Genomic DNA, 16,904 nt, shown 5'->3' with positions numbered 1-16,904 from the left:
TGTGGTGCATAGAAGCAGATAGAACAATACAGTACAACTCTACCCATAGTACAGCAAAGTTGAGTACTACCTGTTAGGAAACTGAGGAAATTATAACATAGTAATATGTTTTTTCTTGTCAGGGACCATCATTTGCCTCCATTATCTGATCTACTTTTGTACATAAAGCCACAAACATGTTTTTCTTTGAGGCGTACAATTCACTCTGATGATAGGAAAACATGCCACCTACTAAAAAATGCTTTTCCCAAAGCTGTCAATGAAATCAATTAAAATCAAAATAACCTTTGTTCCATCTCTGTTTGACTTCAGTCATAATCTTTAAACAGACTTATGCTAGCTATGCGTTGAACCCTGAATAAGCAAACTAAAGTGAAATGAGTTTGGGAATGTATTTGTTCTGTGTAATGTATTTGTTTCAATTTATTTTGCCATCGCCTTACGTTCATTAAAAACAAACTAACCCTTAACAAGTATAACCTTTCTAGTAGACTGTGAAATATGGAATATCACTGATTATGCTGAAAACCATCAAAATGCAAATGGAATAAGAAAGAATCTGCATCAAAATCATCATGTAAACAAAATATAAAGTGAAAACACTTGTAACAACACAGAGAGTGTCTATTTGCCAGATGCTAGGGATGACCCCAAGCACTCTGAAGTCACCGAGCGTCTTTGCCTTAACTTCAAAGGATTTGTTGGCTGAATAAAAAAAAAAAAAAAAGTTTAGACTCATATATATCGGCATTACTGCACATTGCTGCAATTCTCAGATCAAAACATGTCAAAAGGTATATATATTTTAATGCTTACCGTTATCACTTTTGAGATTTCCATTGCTGAGCTGTTTTAACCTCTTCTGATGGGATTTGCCATTGTAGTGGATTTGTGCCTGAGCAGCAGAGTTCAGCTGAATGTTGCAAACATTACACAAAGTGAAATTGGTGTGTTTCTTTTCTCTTTCCTTCTTTTCTTCAGTGCCATCAGGTGCTAATTCTTTCTCACTTTCCTTATCTGGGACGGATGTGAAATCTGAATTGTATGAGTGGTTATCAACTGGTAAATCAGGGCTCCAGGGCTTCTTCATATTTTCTGGGGGGACAAAAAAAAAAAAAAAAAGGGAAAATTGGTAAGTAATACAAAATCATATACGCAAGATTTCTACATCTGTAAACTGGCAAAAGTCAGGTTCTTTGCATTTCATATTTTAACACTATATTTCCGCTCATGTGTTTTGCTTTCTGTTCATATTTTTTAGTTTAGCTGTGTAACTTCAGTAACTTCACAGCCACTCAGGTGAATGGCTTTAAATGTTATGGGGTACTATTAAATCTATCACTGGAACCAACCTGTCACAGGGTTGTTTGTTTTTTTTTTCTTTTTTAAATTATTTCTATCTTATCCCTTGGTTAGTTTATTTAAGAATTATCCTATGAAAAGCAACCTTACAAATGCTGTTAGAAATCTCAGCAAAGTCTAGATGAAGCTCATGACATCTTAACTGTCACCTTCAGTGGGAAACTGTTGGATGCAGGTGCTCAAGTGGTGGCAGTGGGGACTGCAGAGCAGCCTCTCTAGGATGAGGCCAAAGGCTGTCCCATGCTGGGGACAGAAAGTTCCAGGTGGCTCCAAAACTGACTCACCAGCACCCAAAGCTAAGCCCATCAGCCGTGGGTGTGGCACCTCTGCGATAACCTATTTAAGAAAAGGTAAAAACACTGTGCAGCAGCTGAAAAAAACATGAGAGAAACAGCCCTGTAGACAGTAGAAAAGAAGGGGGAGGAGGTGCTCCAGGCACTGGAGCAGAGATTCCCCTACAGCTCATGGTGAAGACCACGGTGTCACAGGTTGTCTCCCTGCAGCCCATGGAGGACCACAGTGGAGCAGTTATCCACCTGCAGCCCATGGACGACCCCACGATGGAGCAAGTGGAGATGCCCTGAAGGAAGCTGGAGCCCATGGAGAGCCCATACAGGAGCAGGCTCCTGGCAGGGGCTGTGGTCCATGGAAAGGAGCCCATGAAGTAGGTTTTCTGGCAAGAACTGTGACCCCGTGGGGAACCCACACTGGAGCGGCCCTTTTCTGAAGGGCTGTACCGCATAGAAAGGACCCATGCCAGAGCACTTTTTCAAGAATTGCAGCCCATGGGAAGGAACCCCACTGGAGCAGTTCATGAAGGACTGTATCCCATGCGAGGGACCCCACACACATGTGTATCACATGCGAGGAGGAAGGTGCAGCAGAGAAGAAGTGATATGGACTGACCACAACTCCCAATCCCCATCCCCCTGCACCGCTTAGGGATGAGATAGTAGTGTAGAAGAGTCAGGAGTGAAGTTAAGCCCCGGAAGGGGGTGGGGGTGCAGAGGTGTTTTAGTGGTTTGTCTTTGTTTCTCACTATCCTACTCTATTTTAATTGGCAATAAATTAAATTAATTCTCCTCAAGTTGAATCTATTTTGCCCGTGACAGTAACCGGTAAGTGGTCTCCCTGTCTTTATCTCAGCCTACAAGTTTTTCCATCTTATTTCCCCCTCCCTGTCTTGGTGTAGAAAGGGAGTGTGAGAGCAGCTGGGCGGGGATCTGGCAGGCAGCCAGCCAAGGTCAATCCACCACAGAAATACAAGTAGTTATTACAAGTAGTTAATACAAGTAGTTATTACAGCAGAACTATTTTATAATCCTCTCTAGGATTAAATCCATAAGTATCACATTTTGATGTTTTTTATATAAAATATACAAACAATAGGTCAGTGAAACTCTACATGAACAACCTTGTCCTGGTTTCAGCTGGGATAGAGTTAGTTTTCTTCTTAGTAGCTGGTAGAGTGCTGTGTTTTGGATTTAGGATGAGAATAATGTTGATAACACACTGATGTTTTGGGTTTTGCTGAGCAGAGTTTACACCAGTCAAGGACTTTTCAGCTTCTTGTGCTCTGCCCGGTGCATAAGAAGCTGGGAGGGAGCATAGCTAGGACAGCTGACCCAGACTGGCCAAAGAGCTATTCCACACCTTATGACATCATGCTCAGTATATAAGCTGGGGGAAGAAGGAGGAAGGGGGGGACACTGGGCGTGATGGTGTTTGTCTTCCCAAGTAACCATTACGCGTGATGGAGCCCTGCTTTCCTGGAGGTGGCTGAACACCTGCCTGCCCATGGGAAGCAGCAAATGAATTCCTTGCTTTGCTTTGCTTGTGCGCACAGCTTTTGCTGTACATATTAAACTGTCTTTATCTCAACCCATGAGTTTTCTCACTTTTACTCCTCCAATTCTCTCCCCCATCCCACCAGGGAGGAGTGAGCGAGCGGTTGTGTGATGCTTAGTTGCTGGCTGGGGTTAAACCACGACAAACCTATTGTTACATTCCATTACATACACTCCTACATTCAAATACTGCACTTGACTAATCACTACAAAGTCTTAGCTGTTTTAGCACTTAGAAATGCAAGATGCATTTTTCAAGTTGGAAAAAAAAAAGGGGGGGCGGGAAGAGAGTTAGTTTCTGTTTCCCATATTTATATATTTTGATGTGTTGCAATTGACAGAAGAAAAAATAACCCCCCTATATTTTAGTCAGCTAAGCTTAAATGCATAGACCTCACTTGAGTTTATTAATTAGGTATTTAGCAACCCCTAGTCATCCCCTCTCTACTTCCTATGAATGCTTTCAAGCCCAAGTCTAATAGTGTCATAACTTGTCTGGCTCAAAATAGTTCAAAGACAATAAACAAACATGTTCTATTAGTTTCTTATCTTAACCTCCCAGGACTATAATTCAAGGATAGTTAACTTAGATTCAGCTAATACCAAGCTGTAACAATTACAGAAGTGAGAATGTAATCCCATCTGCAGAACTTCAAGTGAAACCAGTGTAAACATGAGCTTCTGTGATTAAAGGTGAGCAGAAATGGCACAGGTGAAGAAGCGCGCTGTGCACTGCAAACCTAATTTACTATTTAAGGAGCTCAAAATGTTATACCAACTTAGCATCTTGATGAGACCTGTATATAGCATATAAATCTTTAAACTGCTTGTCCTCCCAAACTTAGTGAATAAATGAAGGTCTAGCCAAAGAATCTAATCTGTACTTTGAGTGACAAAATTACTGCAGCCTTAAATACGATGATACTATTTGGTCTCTTAACTAACAGATCAGTCAACCTAGAGACAAAAAAGATGATTGCAGCAACACAAGAAAATGGGCTACAGATGCCTTTAATCCCAGATCCAGGCAAGGTTCAGCATCTAAAAATAAGTCAAAACAAGCCTTCAGATTTGAGTCTGATTACACTAAAATACTGCAAATCATTCTTGAGAGCGCTTCAAATATTGTAAATTTCATAAACTTAAATGTTTGGCCAGCCCTCCCAAGGATTTAAACACATTTACTGCTTCCCACTCAAATCATAAAGACAAATTTATCTGAAGATGCAAATCTAAAACCTATCAAGATTCAAAACAATTTCAATCTCAGTTTTCAGATTTGCTTGCTATCTAATTAGTATTGTGTTCTTTTATGCTAACCAAACTGTATATCATTTATTAAAGTACAGACCCAGTTCTGAGAGGAGGTCTGCACTTGCTGTAGTTTAAAACCTCACTCAACCAGTTCAGTCAGTGTTATTATTTCAGCTTTTGTGTACGGTCAACTCTCTTATCTAGGATTTTAACTGTCTAAAGCAAGAGATGAGAAAGCAGGCTAAACAATTAATTCCAAAGCAAAAATTAAAGAGGAAAAAGAAGCAGCATAAAAGTTGTTATTTATTAAAATCAAACCTATTATACCAAGAGTGATGACAGGAACTTTTACAGACAAATCACAACCGTCCCATAAGACATTATGAGACTGTGGAAGCTTAGGAGAAAACCTGAGGTTTTTCTACAGCAGATCTATAGCATATTTCTCCTAATGGAAGCAGGAGGTTTCTCCTGAGGAAGCAGCAGTAATCCATCAACCTCTCAGCCTTCTGGAATTTGCTGGAAATATTGTTCATTCCAAAGAGAGCGTTATTCATCTATCTAAAGTATTTTTTAAATTAAGAAATTCAGTCTTTAATCAAAGCATTACAAGGATTAAAATGCTAACATAATAGCACTAGTTTTACTGAATTGCTCTAGATGACAGTAACTTTTCAGAAATCCCAGTTTATATACATGCTGTACATTAATATATATAATCTTTTGCATTGAAAGCATTCCCCACTAGAGAGCAGTATGAATTTAAAATTACAAGTACAATATATCTCTAGACCTATAGTGCTAGTTATATAGGTGTGAGATTACTATAATAAAACAGAACTTCTAACCAATATGTATAACTTTGTAAGCAAATATAATATAGTAAATTAAACAAACATTGTACGCTATGTGTACACATGTCTAATTCCTTTTGAAACATTTACACAGATAAGGTGGCAGCCTAATAAACTGTATTAGCATGTTATAACATCCCTCTAATATTCCAATCAACACAGCCTAATCTATGAGAGTCTTATTTTTGGCATATAGAATACTTCTGTCTTTCATTCGAATCTCATTTCAGAAAAAGAAATTATAAAATGCACACGAGATAAAGGCAGAGTAAAATAATAAGGGAAATCACACTTTAGAAATAAATGATCCAAGCATCTACCATTTGATTTGTGCTTTTATTAGAAAGCTGTGATGGCATTAGAGCTGCAATACATTTTTGCCTACTGCCATGTCTCTCTCAAATCTGAAGGAAGAAGGGGATAATTTATAACTGCAGACTAGGTGACAATTAGGAAAACAGAAGTTTCAGGAATATATATTACGCTACAGTCTGCCACCATTTCCTTTACAGATACACAGTGATTTCTGAACATGTAATGGCACTACTAAAGGACTAAGGTAACATATTACACACCACTTGAGCTGATACTGTAAGCCAGTTGATTAGACACAAAAGGTTTGAGGAAAAAAAACCTCCCAAACATGAAGACAAAAACTTCGGAAAACCAGAAGCAGTTTAGGATTAAAACATTCTGAGTCCTTCTTACTCAATATTCCTTAAAGGACAAGGAAATAAAGATTGCAAAGGATAAAGAAGTGGGAGATATCCAACTGAATATGACCTGCTGAGATACTTTTAAAATACAATCTACCACTCCAACTAGTATTATAAAAGGAAAAAAAAAAAAATCAAGTTTGTGAAATCTTGTAGAAGATCAACCAGTGTTTCAACTAATGCAGATGCAGACTAAGTCTTGCAAAGCAGCACACAGACTTTCAGTTCATGCTTGCACATGCCTGCATCATTGCATACTTCTATTTTCTGGAATGAAATGTTTAGGCAGCAATTTTGATTGGTGATGGCAAGGGAAAGAATGCTTAGTTTATTCTATTGGGAAGTTACATGGAATATGGTTAGAAGAAAACATAATCTTAATTTTAAAAGCAATTTTTAATTGCTATCAACGTCTTACTGGTTTACACTGCTGATCCTATGTGGAGATAGATAGGCATTAAAAGAAAACCCTCTTTCTCTGGCATTATATTACAGAGTTCATCTTGACTGCACTGGTTGCATATCATATAAAGTGTCATCAGTTTTTCGGATAACTCCCTCCCCGCCCAAAAGAAAGCTAACTTCTCAAACTTTTAGGAGCCCTAAGAAAGAGTGCAGGGAACTAGAAATGAATGAGCAAGGTAACCCAGAACTCAAAATTTCAAGCCAATTTAAATAGCACTGTGGATAAATGCTTACATTTATTTTCACTGGAGCTCGGAACTCAATTTTGGCTCAATGATGCTTACCAGTAGAATGAACTTTACATGACATTATAGCTTTGTGAAGTAGAAAACTGTCCCATGTGGAAAACCAGCACAACTACGATTTGTGGTGTTTGCTGGCTTAGCTAACATAGCTACTACCTGGGGATTTCTCTTCTGAAATGTGTTCGAATGTAAGGGATTAGAAATTACATCCCTCCTGTGAAACAATCCTTATCTTCTTAAACGCAAGACAAAAGCATGCTTTCTATTCAAGGATATGGAAAGGAAACTTTGCTCATTTGTATTACAACTAGCTGTTTTGTTTCCAGACTGTCTTGTCAGTGTGGAACTATCCCAAACACTGGGTCTTGGACGCTGTGTACATAATAGTCAAATACATTGGGTTCATTTAGGAGACCAGTGGAGTATACGAAACCCAGAGTAAGAGACTGCTGTGCAGGTAAGTCAGTTGTACTCAACACAAACCATTTGCCATTGATGAATGACACAGTATATCCTACAGAATGTCTCTTTGGAAGAGGCCACTTCCCAACAGGTTGCTACAACAAATACCTTGCCTGTAATAGCTGAAGGATAGAAAATACAGACAAGTCATTAAGGACAAAAGTCCACTAATTACAACATTCAGGGATTTCTAATATTTCATTCCAAAACTGTGAAAATGGAAAAAGGCACTTAGGTGGCAATCACCAAAGATGCAGATGCTTGCGTCTCAGTTAGTCACCCCTAGACCCTGCAGTCACTGTAAATCTCAGCAACAGGGATATGGAAAGAGTCATCTCACTATGAAGTACACTAAAATTCTAAACTCAGGTGTTTTGTTCTTAGAAACATGCATTCCCCTTCCTTTGCAGATATCTACGCTGTAGATCTCAAGTTAGATGGGATGAATCTCGCTCTGCCTGCCATAATACCCTCTTCAAACATTAAAAGGACTGAACTTTGGCAAGTAAAAAGAAGGCCTGGTTTTCAGATATCAACAGATAACAACATACATCAATAGATATCAGCTGTTTTCAAAGAAACTGTTGCTAGAACAATGTTTAAAAAAATTAAAAATAAAAAAATTATCACTTATCAAGATCCTCTCTCTAATTATCACCTTGTCAGTTTTCACATCCTGGGCGAATGTTATCAGCACACTACACAAAAACCCCTCTGGTAATGACTGGAGTCTTCCGATCTTTTCAAACTTCATAAATTTGATGCTATATCTTTCAGGTGATAGGACGTTACTGGTTGATGACAGTCATGGTAGCAAGGTGACCTTTGTGTCAGCCTTTTAAGAAACTCTTCCACACTGTGAGCTGATATATGTGACAGGACCCTCCCCAAAACTGGATATCTGTAGCCTACAGTCTTCCTATTCGCCTATGTTACTCAAAAATCCCTGCTGCATTGATTACCTATGACCCCTTTACCAAGAAGCCCGTGACAGTTAACTTGCCTTTGCAACCTCTAGATTGACCTTACTGAATAAAATGTGGGCTCTAGAAAATTGTTCCTGGGAGAAGCTTAAAATGAACATCTATATTGCCATCTATTTTATACATGGATGGAGGGGGCAGAACAGCCTGGGGGAAGGATCAGGAATACAAAAATAAAATAGCTTTTGATTCTTCCACCCCCATTATCACTGGATGATGTGGTCCTGACACTGTAGCCTTCCAGTTTTGATCAGGGTTGCACCTGCTCCTGGTTTTGAGAGTGATTCAGGTCATGAATGGTCTATTTTACACATTGCTGCTGTGGCAGTTACAAACATACAATGAGATGGACAAACAATGGGAAAACAGTGAAAGGGCACTCACGGTGAAAGCATTGCATCTCTGAAACGGAGCTCCCTCCCAAATGACCTGAGTAACCTTCAGGATATGCTGTAGGACTCATCTGTTTTCTCTGGATGGATGAATGAACGTCATTTCAGTGGAAGAGCTACTGGAGAATGGGAACCTACTGGGATTGGAAAGGCTTTTTTAAAATAATTGATTTTTTAGGACCTCCTTTGTTCCAAGTCTTTCAGACTTTGCTGTCTTTCACAGGAAAATTAAATACAAAATAGTATATAACACAATAAAAGCTGATGTGAAAATCTGGAAAATACATGCATTAAGTAATTTTACACTGTTGCTAGGCTTTTCTACTAAGAGTTTTAGGACTGCAAGTATAACCATCACTTGCTTCTAAAAAGCAAGGAAGAGTTTGTCAGGTCATACACCCAAGAGCTAAATTACTAGTCAGTGATAAAATTGCGGATAGAAGTCAGTATTTCTTGTTGCTGTCTGTCTCATACAGTGCACATCACATCACATTTGAAGCCACTATTTACCAAATTTTCTCTTGGTAAAAAAATCCATACAAAACACAGTAGAAGAGGTAGAGAAGAGGTAGCTTGGGAGGAAAAAAAAAAAAAAAAAAAAGATAAGTCAGGGAGAGAAACACCTTATTTTCCTGTTTATTGTTTCTCCATATCCTTCCAGCTCCTCCCAATGTGATCACTGCTGCTATACCACTTCAATCATCCATGTGAATAATAAGAAAATCATAATCATCATCGTCTCAGGTGATTTTTGCAAAGTTTAAGAGGAAAATAATCTCTTGAGCAAAAATGGCTTCAACTGAAAGAAATAAAGGCAGGTTCTCCCCACATGTTTATTGCTTGGGGGAGGGGGGAGAGATGAGGCAGAAGGAGACAGAGGTTATTTGGGGTTGGAGGGCTGTATAACTTAATGTCTATGTCCTGGGACTCCTCCCAAGAAATGCATCTCTGCAAACTGAACCCTGTAAGAGCAGATTTTTATCCATCTGAAATAGGCTCATTGTATATTCGTATACCTTGAGCAATAGCGCAGAAAATAAAAGCCTGGGCTTTTGTTTTGTTTTGCCGGGAGAGCACTTAAATCTTTCAGGAAAGGCTGCATTTCAATACTGCAGCAAATGAACAGACTCCAGCCTATCTCCCGTCACAGCCACATGCACCACGAGTTCCTAAAGGAACTTATAGATGAACTAAACAGAGAAAGTTCATCATTTCTTGGTTCAGCAGTTCCCTCGTGCCAGAAGCAACCAACAGACATCTCATAGTCTCAAAATATACTGCAGTCATTTTTTTAATTGAGTTCTATAAAAAGAGCTAAGCACTAATCAACACCATATGTTATTCAATTAGCTAGTAATACATATCTATTTCTCAAGCCTCTGCTAACATAATGGAGCACTTTGGGTGGTTTGGAACTATTTAAAGGCCAAGTAATTAATTTGCAAACATCAGCTTCTAAAAATCTGAGAAGCACTACTGTGGTGACTTACAGCCAGAGCCAAGCCATGAGAACTCCCTCATTTGCTTTTTATTCAATCCATTTTCAGAGATGGTCCTTGTGAAGACAAAGATTTCTGCCTAAAATAGGGCCAAATAAAGACACGGGTTCAGCTATGTGTCTGGTACCCAGGCCCCGAGGGATGCTCTTCCCACGCAGGTAAAGCAAACTGTTTGCATTGCCTCACCTCCCTCTCCGTCAGCAGTGTCTTGTGTCCAGACCTTGTACAGAAAGCAGTAGTTAAAATGGCAAAAGGCATAGTTAGCACAGCTATGAAGGCTCTGCCTACCAAGATAATTTGTTGTTGTCATGCACCCTGAAGTGTATTATTTTTTACATATTCTTGATTTCCACGTTTGGGAATTCCACTCGCAGCCTCAAAGCTCCTGTCAACAGCACTCTGAGTTGGCTGGGCTCAAACAGAAGGGACAGGAGTGTTCGATTGCAATTCAAACTGCCTCTACTAGACAAAACCTTGGTTTTAGCATTATTTCTGAGAAGGCTGGCAGTCAGTACAGGTTTTAAAGGTCTGGAAAAATTGCAGATTTTTCAAGTTATTAACTCTGAGCGACATATAAATTAGACTATTTAGCAGGGTCCAGAGACATGTGTAAAGAAATAAAAAGGATGTGCAAAGGGAAAAAACAACCACCAATTTTTCTGTAGAACTACTGAAGTTCTATAGGTATTGGAACTACTTTTGATTTTGTAAATAAAAATCACCTCCCTCAGCCTCTCTGGATCAACTCCCTGATGTGAAATGAGTCTACAACCTGTCATCCAGATACCCTGTAAGTGCCATATTCCACCTTAAAAATCTTTAGCTTTCCTAGTACCTAAATATCCAGTCAAATCTTTATATCTCAGCAGAAAGCAAGGGCATGAACAGTTGTTTGGACATAATGAGCAACTCATTTTTGCAGACAATTAAGTTCTGTTCTTAACACTCCAATACAACCACTAGCTACCACTGTACCCAAGTAGGCATTTTTTAAAACATCCTTAAGTTTCAATTACTGTTTGTTTCTAATTTGTTCATAGGTTCTCTCTTTAGAAACACAAGTCGCTTTTTTTTTTTTTCCGCCTTTTGTGGTTAAGTATTTTGGCAATATGCTGATGAAAATACATCTACAAAATGAAACAGAAAAAGAATTAAAAGGCAAGTCACATGAATGAGCTCTGTGGGAATTCTGCTTAAAAAAAAAAAAAAAAACACACCACTCCCCATAAAAAAACACTGTAGAATAAAGAATGATAATTTTGAGACAGATAGTTCATCCCCTACAACCTTTGTTATGCATATAAAATGCAGCAATCAGACACTGAATAAAATAAAATAAACTGGCAATAAATGTAGTCATAGTGGAGAAGAGGAAATTAAAGGTCACAAGCAAGGGATTACTAAAATTCAGATTTTTTTTTTTCTTTTCAATTCAGGAGGAATGTCAGAAGTTTGTGTTTTGTACTTTTTTTTCATATAAGCAATTTCAGAAATTATTATTTTCTTGTAGTCTGCAAGATAATTTCTCAAGATTGCCAGAGTTCTATGATTTGAATTCTCAAATACTCTCAGGCCCTAGGAAATAGCAATGCTTACCACATATAAAAACAGCCAAAAGTTATAGGTCAATCTCCCCCCTATTTTGTTATACTTTTGTTTTAGGGCATTGCTATGTGGATATTTTTTTAACAAAAGAACCATAGAAGAGCAAAAGAGCAATTTTAGTGCTTCAATCACTTACCCTTTGGAAGAGATTTCTAGATCAAACAAAATATTGTACATTTTGCCTCCCTGTAAATGCACATCTACAAACACCAGTGTTAAAAAAAGCTTGAGGAATTAGGTCTCATATTTGAATATTATCATTTATACTTTTACAAAAGTAATAGTTTTTTCAGATTATCTGCTCATTATAAAATATTTGGGTAGGTCTGGAAACATTTACAAGTGTAGGGATTTTTTTTATTATTATTTTATTGCTTCATTACACCCACTGGGCCATTTAATGTTAAATTTAATGGAGAGCAGATAATTTTCCAAGCAATGCAAACACATCAAGGTGAAAGTCTATTGTGTTTGGAAAGGTTAGCAGATGCTTTTGCAAGTGCATGTGAAAGTTATTGTCATTTATCTTATTCTTGCACCTTCAGATTGCATTCTCTTTAACAAAAAGGATGTATTTGGTACAGCATTCATGGCAGTAGGAACCTAGTTTCTGCTAGTTTACAGCATATGTTTTTTGGGTAGACTGTGCAGTTATAGCTGAGAAGTATAAGCATATTGTATATAACTTAAAAAGCATATTCTCTGTCACGTCTTGACAGCCAATGTCTTTGTTATTGTATCTGAGGCTAATACAATGGTCTTTCATGTCAACTACACATTTACCTCAATCTCTTCATCAATATTAGGGATTTAGAGATAAATGCCTAGCAAACCAGACTATCCTTGACATGTGCTGGTAAAAAATCTGAAAGACAAATTAGGAGATCTGGACCTTTTCATGTTTCCCCAGGATGACACAGTGTCGTACAGCAGCAGCTAAAGTCTCTCGTTACAGTCACACAAGGCCAACATAGGACTTCACTTATGCAGCTGAGGAATTAGTTTAACACAAAGCCTATCTGTCTGTGTCACTTTTCTAATGACCTTTTCATCACAGTACCCAGATGTAATGCATTTATAGAAATGCTTATGCATCAAAAATAAAAATGTGCACAGGGAATCTAATTATTGAAAAGAGAAACTGGGATGATTTATTTGGGATAAATTCAGGTGATTCACTATTTGCGAATGCAAATGTATTTTCAAGGTATGAGTGCTATAATCCCATAGGGTGGGTGTACATCCTAGCGTACACCCAGGAAAATGTTATCAGGACTTAAGAGGACTTACCGAGCAATGAGATATTGCAGTAACTTCTTCTTGCACTACCTTCCCACGAGTGTAACTCGCTCCTCTGTTGAATCATGTGTGGAAAATGAGGGTAGGGGACATGGGGGAGAATTTGTTTATATTTTTGATGAGTTACACACATGAAAACAGCTTTTAGGGTAAGTATAAGGGGAGGGTTTAAAACTATTTCTCTAAGTTTTTATTGATCGAAGATGTCTGAAATTGGACATACACAGCTCAAAAATAAAAATATGGAAATACAGGAAAACATGGACAAACTAGAGACTTCAAGCCAATATCTCCCCTCCAGTGCAGAGACTGCTGCTTCACTTTGCTTGTAAAAGTCAGCCCCTGTTTGAAATTGCTGATTTTACAAGACATTGCAGCAGTATCTTCCAAAATCTAGAAAATTACCAGAAATGCCCAGGAGCTTACTGGACACGTTAATCAATGATGGTGCCTTGCTATTTCTAAAATTCAAAATAGGCTTTTAAAATAGGAAAGATTTTTCAGTTTTGCAGAGATATATATATCTCTTTTCTGCGCAAAGTTGTCTTGGACCACTGCCTTCAGGATCCCACCACAATATTTTTTGTTAGGCTTTCTACAGCATGGGTCGCTAATAATTTAAAGGCACCAGTGCTTACTTCTGAAACGCCCTCACATGATTGGAAGTCATTTTTTGTCCTAAAAAATGTATTTATGAAAAAGAATCATGGAAAGTATGGGAATAACACCACAGACACACAGAAAGTAGGATAGCTGATGCTTTCCAGCCTTCTCTGGGAGACCTTCACAGCAGTACTTCTATTGCACTTTGTGGCAGATTCTCATAGCGTAGACCCAGAACTGCCGCTCTTGGGAAGCCTGAGCACTTTGCTCAGCCACTATGATCTGCAAAAATTACTGCTGCTGAGTCTGTAAAATATTTCCAGCTCTGCCGGCTCTGCTGGCCATCTGCAATCTCTCTCAACCTGTCGAGGTAGGCTGAAGCTGTTGAAAACCTCTGAGAAGTCATGCATACTAGAATTTAAAGCTCTGTAAGACCTATGAAGTTTCTTCCTTCAGCCACGCTGATTCAGATGACGATTATAAACTCTATTAAACAGGACAAGTTTATAAAATCCCCGGGACTTGCATGACTGCTTAATTTTTCAGAATAACAGCACAACTTTGCATTAAAATATTTGTTAGCACTGAAGGTCATTTAAGACTACTGAATAAAACATATATGGAATTTTCAGAATTAACTCATTTTGAAACATAATTTTATGACAAAAGGTTAGAAGACTTCAAAAAATATTAAATGGCCCAATATTTCAAGGCTTTTTATCTCAGAATTACCTTCTCTGATTAACCTCATCATCTAAAACATTGCACCTCACTGTACATGTACAAGACTTCAATCTAAATGAACTTTTTCTGAGAAGTTAGAGAAGTGTTAAACACAAGGGTAGTTGTGACCCTTAGCTACTGACAGAGCTTTACAATATGGTGCTCCTTCCATTAAAACCCAGACAACTAACTGAATCCATTTTCCTAAAAGGGCAAAACAAACATACTCCTATACAGGCGCAAGTCAGGATGGCAGCCAGTGAAGTCAGTAGCATTACATTGGCATAAAAATGGTGCAAGAAAAGCAGAATCAGATCTGCATTTTCCTTCTACCTAGAAATCCGTACAGTCATTTCAGGATCTCGGCAGTCACTGGTGATTTCAGCATCTCAGCAGTCACCATAATTTCTGCTGTTCTTGCTATGCATTATAGAAACTGTCACTTTTGAAATTTATGGTATCTTTTACAGCCTGGGTTAAAGAACACTTAAAGCACTTTCAGTGTTTGATATACCGCTACTCTGGAAGAATAGAAATGAGACTCCTTTATTAATTTAGACTCAGACTACCAGACTATTCACACTAGCAGTCTCAGGGAATTTTAATGGGATTACTTGCATGAGTAAGAACTCTTATATGACAAAAATATTTTCTAATCAGAAAAGGAAAACATTTAATGATGATAAAGTACAAAGATTACAATAGCTAAAACTTCATTGTTGACTGTATGACTCACAAGGTTGCAAAACGTTCACTATTAATTTAACGAATATCTGACCAATCAGCTGGTTTTAGTTTCCTGAGAAGATCTGTAAGGTAATAAAAATCCAAGTAACTGCTTCTGTTGTAAACCTTCATATTGTCAGGTTTGTTTCTTCCCTGAAAAATTTCCTCTTTAATAGAAGAAAAATTGTTGAACTGTGGGCAACCGAGATTAAAAAAACACCTCTCAAAACACATTTATTTACTTTTGTTTCATTTTGATGCCAATCCATTTGAAATCTTTGTCACATTTTCATTTTGTTTGTCACAGAGGCATATGAAGAGTAAACACTGCACGTAAGCAAAGCTATCAAAAACACAGCCTAAAACCAAAGAATTGAACAAGTGACCTTCCCCTAAGCTGCTGCACACAACAGACTACTCCATCCTACCTCTCATTTCCCTAGTTTAGACAAAATCATCAGTCTTTTACCTAACAGTATTTAAATCTGGCCCAATAATGTCATCTGCAATCAACACTCACTGTCATGAGCAAATAGAAATGGCTTACCTTGCAGTATAGCAGTGTTATCCACTTCAGCATGCCTTGCTCCTACAGTACATACACATCTGGAACCAACACACACTCACTGTCATCAACTGCTTTTCACAAATCACTTGATTATTGATCACTGCACTTATCGCTCTTCATTGACTGAGCCTCATTCCACATTACTGCTCTCCTGCTGCTTCAGCAAATTCTGAAACTTCCATTGCAAGGAGAATTCACACACAAACCAAGGCAGTGATCCTTTACACTGGATACTTCTGCTATATCAAGACTTTTTGGAGTGATCTGCATTTATTTAAGAAAAAAAAAAAAATCATTTGTCCATTACAGTTGCAAGCTCTTTACCCAGAAATAAGCAGCAAGCGGGGTTGTTTTTCCCTTTGTAGTGCACTATGCTTATATCTTTACTATTTTATAACAGAACTGGTTTTTAGTGTTGAAGAATTCAAAGATCTATAACACACAAATAACTAGCCATATGGCTTTAGGAAGGTAATTGTTCTGAATGGCCACCAACTACTTGGGAGATTACAAGGACGTTTTTTGAAACATCATCTGCCACAAAGCACACTTCTTTCTGTCCTGCCAACTAACATCAACCCTTCTGTGGGATAAATAACTTCAAGAAGGACAGGAAAGTTTCATTTATTGTATGTACTTATGTGTACATAAATAATATATATATATATGCATGCATATATATACAGATATACATATCCAAGGCTTTTGAAAGAGGTATCAGTAGGTCATTTGAGCAAATCATTCGGGGTCAAAACCACCAAAGTTTTCTCTCAAAGAACTTGGCCAAAATCAACATTTTTCACACAAACAAGGTGACAACGGGTTTTCAACTTTCCTTGCACAAACTTAAACTTTAATGAGAAAGAAGAGCAAAAGCCTCTGGGTCCTCTGGCCTAAGCAACACTAAGTCACTGTGTTTCAAATTCTGTTCTGTACAGGAATGTGCTCATATTACAGCTAATTAGTACAGCCAGTATCAGAATCACCTACTAACAGGTGTTCAACACTGTCAGGGGTTTAAGGCAGGACACAAAGTAACTACCACTCTTCCTGCTGTCACCATTTCAACCACCAAAAGAGGTATCAGAAGGTGGGTGGATTTTCTCTGAGACCAAGCCTACCAGAAGCACGAACGCCCCAGTGGCAAAGTATGAAATGAAAAAAAGCAGCCAACAGCCTAGATTCAGTTTCCCAGTAGCACAGTACTTTGTCACACCTGTGAACACAGCACAGGATTTTCTTCTCCTGAGAGAGCATTTTGTCAACAAAGGGATTAGCACCACTAAATGATGACCCAAGTT

The 16,904-nt window shown here is 38.2% G+C and overlaps 1 protein-coding gene across 9 annotated transcripts in view; it reads right to left on the bottom strand.

The window, feature by feature from the left end:
- The window catches only part of ZNF385D (zinc finger protein 385D), a 439,008-nt gene that overhangs the window by 347,852 nt on the left and 74,252 nt on the right, over nt 1–16,904 (bottom strand). For 8 of the 9 annotated variants that reach the window (XM_087771557.1, XM_087771526.1, XM_087771537.1 and 5 more), the window contains one exon: nt 817–1,095. The exons of the other annotated variant lie outside the window; for it this stretch is intronic. In XM_087771557.1, coding sequence (XP_087627683.1) covers nt 817–1,095 — 279 coding nt within the window. The remainder of the gene's footprint in view (nt 1–816; nt 1,096–16,904) is intronic. 9 annotated transcript variants of the gene reach the window in all.

Source organism: Nipponia nippon, unplaced genomic scaffold, assembly GCF_047370975.1.
Source record: "Nipponia nippon isolate SJK-2023a ecotype South Korea unplaced genomic scaffold, ASM4737097v1 scaffold_1, whole genome shotgun sequence".
Classification (NCBI taxonomy): Eukaryota; Metazoa; Chordata; class Aves; order Pelecaniformes; family Threskiornithidae; genus Nipponia; species Nipponia nippon.
The sequence above is the reverse complement of the archived record's forward strand: the minus strand, read 5'-3'. Positions and strand labels throughout refer to the sequence as shown.